This window comes from Triticum aestivum, chromosome 4B (genome assembly GCF_018294505.1).
Source record: "Triticum aestivum cultivar Chinese Spring chromosome 4B, IWGSC CS RefSeq v2.1, whole genome shotgun sequence".
In the NCBI taxonomy this organism is placed as follows: Eukaryota; Viridiplantae; Streptophyta; class Magnoliopsida; order Poales; family Poaceae; genus Triticum; species Triticum aestivum.
In genome coordinates, this window is record NC_057804.1 from 513,685,219 (window position 1) to 513,690,220 (window position 5,002).

Here is a 5,002-nt window from a genome sequence, read left to right on the forward strand (position 1 = left end):
AAGAGGTGCACGCGACGACTCACCGCCGCTCAATCTCTCTCCTCGTCCTCTGCAGACGGATTGAGATCCTCTGCAGACCCCTCTCTCCCTCATGTGCGGGGCTTCATGGCCAAACGATTGATTAGGCTATAAACAAATGAACCACTTGCATGTTTTTCCAACATTTTTTCCTCCAATTGCTTGGAGATATCTATGCATGTGACTGTACGGACAACACCAGGAGTAGATTGATATTACCGGTAGATTCTCGCAAAAAAAAAATACCAGTAGATAGATCGTCTGGCCGCGTTTATCTTCATATTCTACCATCTCATCCTGATTCGATATGGGGTTGTGTTTTTGCATCCGAAAGCTGGACGTTAGAAGCGCACACATATTGGTTAAAAGCGGAAATGTAACGGATTCTAGAGAGTTCCCCGCAAAAGAAACCAGAGGCCTATTCTAGAGAGTGAGTGGAGAAGTCGCAGGCAAAGCAAGGAATCGGCATCGACGTGCAAGGAACGCTGTCTGCGAGGGCATCTTCCCTTCCCTTGCGAACCGCACAAGACCTAGTACAAGGGGCAATAACTCTCCCAGTTCACGCGTCTACTCCGATCGAATGAGATCTTTTTCTGGTTAATAATGGAGAGAATCGTTTTTATCTTGGCAAGGAGGTAAGGCCAACTCCACCACGGGACCCCAAACGGACGTCCGTTTTGTCCGGATTCTGTCCGTTTGGGTAGCGATTTGGGATCGTGTCCGGGCCTGTCCTGGGATGCAGTGGACGTGCGCACAGCGCGCGGCCGCATCCATTTGCCCCATCCTGTCCGTCAGGGCCAAAAATGCCCAAATTGCATCAAAACTAGTTTCCAACCCAAATATTTGTCTGAAAATTAAAATAGTTTTACAACTCAACTGAAATTGTCTTTAATAAAATAGTTTTACAACCAAATCGAAATTGTCTTGACTGAACCTAAATTGGACCAATACATCTATTGGTTGCCAATGTGATCCCAGACGTGCTCAACCAAGTCATTTTGAAGATTCAAATGAGTGTGCCAATCAGGCATCTCACGGTGGAATTGGACAAACTGTTCAAATGTGGCCGGGTCTTGGTGCAGGGGCTCAATATTTTCACCTTGATAATCAAATCCTTGGTCGAAGATACTCTCATCACGCTCGTCCTCGACGATCATGTTGTGCATAATCACACAAGCAGTCATCACCTCTCAAAGCTTCCTTTCATCCCATGACAGTGTAGGGTTTTGAACGATACCCCACCGGGATTGAAGCACACCAAAAGCACGTTTCACATTCTTTCTAACACTCTCTTGCATTTGGGCAAATCTTTTCTCTTCTCACCTTGGGGGTTCGAGATTGTCTTCACAAAAGTTGACCATTGAGGATATATACCATCTGCTAGATAGTATCCCTTGTTGTACTGGTGGCCGTTGATCTCAAAGTTGACAGGTGGGGAGTAGCCTTCTGCAAGCCTTGCGAAGACTGGAGAGCGTTGCAGCATGTTGATATCATTGTGAGAACCTGCCATGCCAGAAAAAAATGCCATATCCAAAGATCTTGCGATGCCACCGCTTCTAATATGACAGTGCACCCATTAACATGCCCCTTGTACTGGCCCTACCAAGCAAATGGACAGTTCTTCCACTCCCAATGCATACAATCTATGCTGCCAAGCATGCATGGAAAGCCTCTAGCTGCGTTGGTCGCCAACAATCTCTCTGTATCAGCGGCAGTTGGCTGTCTCAAGTACTCTGGGCCAAACACCTCGATCACGGCCTGGCAAAACTTGTACATTGACATCAGACATGTTGTCTCACTCATACGCACATACTCGTCCACCAGATCGCCTGGAATACCATATGCAAGCATGCAGATGCCCGCGGTGCATTTCTGATAAGAGGAGAACCCAAGCTTGTCAAGGGCATCCGTCTTACACTCAAAGTATGGGTCATGAGCAACCACTCCCTCTCGGATACGATTGAACACAATGTCTTGCCATACGAAAACGGCGACGAAATTTATCCTGCTTGAAGAGCGGGGTGTTGGCAAAGTAATCGGCATAAAGCAGGGCATGGCCTCTCTCCCTGTTGCGGTTCAGGTTGGGAGCACGGCCAGGGAGTGACCCCCTGTACCGAGGAAGTTGCCGTTGAATATGGTCGTGAACGACCAGTGCAGCCACCACAAGATCTTCATCATCCGAAGACGAATCGTCCGACGAACAAAGGAAGTGATGAAAGAAAAACTCATCTCCACTGTCCATACCTTTGATGGCAAAAAGTCGAACACCTTCCGGTCATGGTGGCGAAGAGGCCGCGGTGATCACCTCGACGCAGCAGGGATGGTTGCCGGCCGGCTACTGGCCGCTCTGGAGCTCTCGTCGGAATCCGCCTTGGTCCGTTGCCGGCGGTCGTGTCCCCTCCGCCACCGGCAAGGACGGCGACGGCCAAACCTCCCCCGATAGACGACCAAAACTACGGTGAAAGCGCGGGCGTGGTGGTGGCCATGTCGAGACGTAGTTTGGTATGGACGGCGCGGGGCTGCGCGGTGAGGAGGCGGCCGGAGAATAGAGGCGGCGCCGGCGGCGGGGCGGGGTGAGGAGAGAGGGTGAAGCGTTGGGAGCGGAGGGACTGCTAGTGTCCCGACAGGCGGGCCATGGGGGGACAAGGGCGTGCGTCGCGGCCGTCCGCGCGCGTCCATTTTACCCCAAACCGAACGCAAATTTGGGCCGGGATGCGTCGAAAACGGACGGCGCCGCGCGCTAGGCTGCATCTTTTGTCCGTTTTACTTCAAACAGACGTGACCGGACAGAATAAGGTCGCGCGGTGGAGTTGGCCTAAAGCGCTCGCGGTTTGCCTGCATCCTGCAGGTCTGCCTCCCCCCGGCGCGGCGCACCCGAACCGGGCGGAGCACGGGAGAAGCGACTTGCCTTGGACCCGCTGCCCGACACGAGACGAAAATAGTATCGCGGGGGGGCCCGCGGATATTTGGGACGGCGACGAGGACGACGCGTCCGTCACCACCCACCGCACACACAAACGCCACAGCACCCGTCCCCGCGGCGACGGGAAGCAAACGTGCGGGATGGGGACAGCTCGACGCCGCTCCGAGATATTCGGCCCGTCTGGAGTACGTATTCAGGGACAGGATCCTATGTTTCCTTGGCTGATGCTGCGAAATTATTAGCAGCGGGATCCGATTTCATTAAGCAAAGTCGTCTATTTGATTTTATTTGGAAAGCATCAAGGCTGTTGAAATTGGGCACCGTCCGCCTGCGCCTGCGTCGGTGCCTCCCCCTGTTGCGCCCTGCACCACACCCACCGCGGACCAAGCAGACGTGACTTTCAGAAGTAGTACTCCCACCAGACCATCGGTCGAGAGGGAAGGAGGGTTTGGGTGGGGGGGCGGCAGGGCAGATCTTGCGACTTGCGGCTACCACGCGCCCGTCGAGGACGACGGAATGGGGTTCGATTTTCTTGTTCCACCATGCTCCGGTGACAATGGAATAGGATTTTGCTCTGCCCATTGCGCCGCTTGTGCCTCTTTTTCTAAAGAAAATCTTTACTGCCAACGTAATTACTACAGCAGAAAAAAAATCCAAACGGGAATAGCATATTCAATCAACGATTTGAAACAGGAATGGCAAAATCGCATCAGAAACAAACAAATTTAACTTGTAGGGTTTGCTGTGCCCAATGCGCCATCCATCTACTTCCGTTCCGAATTACTTGTCGCACGTATGGATGTATCTAGATGTAATTTAGTTCTAGATACATCCATTTTAGCGACGAGTAATTTAGAATGGAGGGAGTATATATTCAATCCACGACACTCCACCCATCTATCTTAACACAATGGAATAGGGTTTGCTGTGCCCAATGCGCCGCTTGTGCCTCTCTTTTCTAATAAAGGGATAACAAATAACATCAACGAAACAGAAAATCGGTAGTGCCCTCAACTTTTTTGAAGTAATAAAAAAATAAAAGAGAGACTCTTGTTATGAGGAGCCTCTACCAATTACGCTGGGAAAGAAATACAAACGGGAACAAGAGATTCAGGCAACGATTTCAACATGAGTGGAATGGCAAAATCACATCAGAAACCAAACGAATTTAACTTGCAAATTCTTCAATCCGTTCATTCAATCAATCAAACATTGTCTCCCATCTTTCATTTCCCTCTCTCGATTCGGAAGTAAAACAGAAGTACAATAAAAGAAGATAACACCTCTCCTCTCTCTTCAATGGCACGATAAATCCGGACGAGCTCAGAAGCAACCGGCCTAGACGACGGTGTAGAGAATAATCTCCGTGGCGTCGATGGCGGCCCGCTGCTGCCTCTTCATCATGGCCATGGCCACGGCGCCTTCTCCGGGCACCATCCCGCCGCCGTCGACGGCGCCGGGGGCGGCCGAGGAGGAAGCGGGAGGGTGGTAGTACATCCGGGCCGTCTGAGGGCAGTGGGAGTGGAACCGCGCGGCGATGCGCACCCCCATATCCAGCAGCTCCACGTACTTCCCCATGGATCTCGCGCGAATCTGACGACCTCCTTCCTCTCTCTGCTCGACGAAGATTGATGACCGGGACGGAGAAAGCAGCCGAGAACTGGAAAGAACGGAGGGCTTGGTAGCGCTAAGCTCTCTTTTCGTGGAACGGGGAGGCCCAGGAACTGGGGGCGGCCATGGGAGGGGTGGAGGAGAGCAGGGGAGAGGAGCTCATGCTTGGGGAAGCTATGGAGGAAGGGGAGGGCGTTTTATAGGAGGAAATAAACGGGGGAGATTTTAATTATTTCCTTGACCTGGCTGTCCGTATTAAATGATTAATTATTATTTTTAGGTATTTGCCGTGTTTCCGCCTCGTGGGCTGGGCGCCTGGGCCTGGGTTGGCGTCCGTTAGGTTTCCGTGCTCAACACAGCACAGACGCGTCGGCGGTTCGCTTCGTAGAGCCTTTTGTTGCCTTCTCGCGTTCATTTCCTTGGATGGTTTTTTCACATGCTTGAAATCGA

The 5,002-nt window shown here is 51.8% G+C and overlaps 1 protein-coding gene across 1 annotated transcript; it reads right to left on the bottom strand.

Moving 5' to 3' along the window:
- Positions 1-4,108: 4,108 nt before the first annotated feature.
- Positions 4,109-4,730, bottom strand: LOC123092992 (uncharacterized). The gene has a single exon (XM_044514865.1). It carries the CDS (start codon positions 4,517-4,519, stop codon positions 4,280-4,282), a length of 240 nt encoding a protein of 79 aa, XP_044370800.1. The 5' UTR covers positions 4,520-4,730; the 3' UTR covers positions 4,109-4,279.
- Positions 4,731-5,002: the final 272 nt, after the last annotated feature.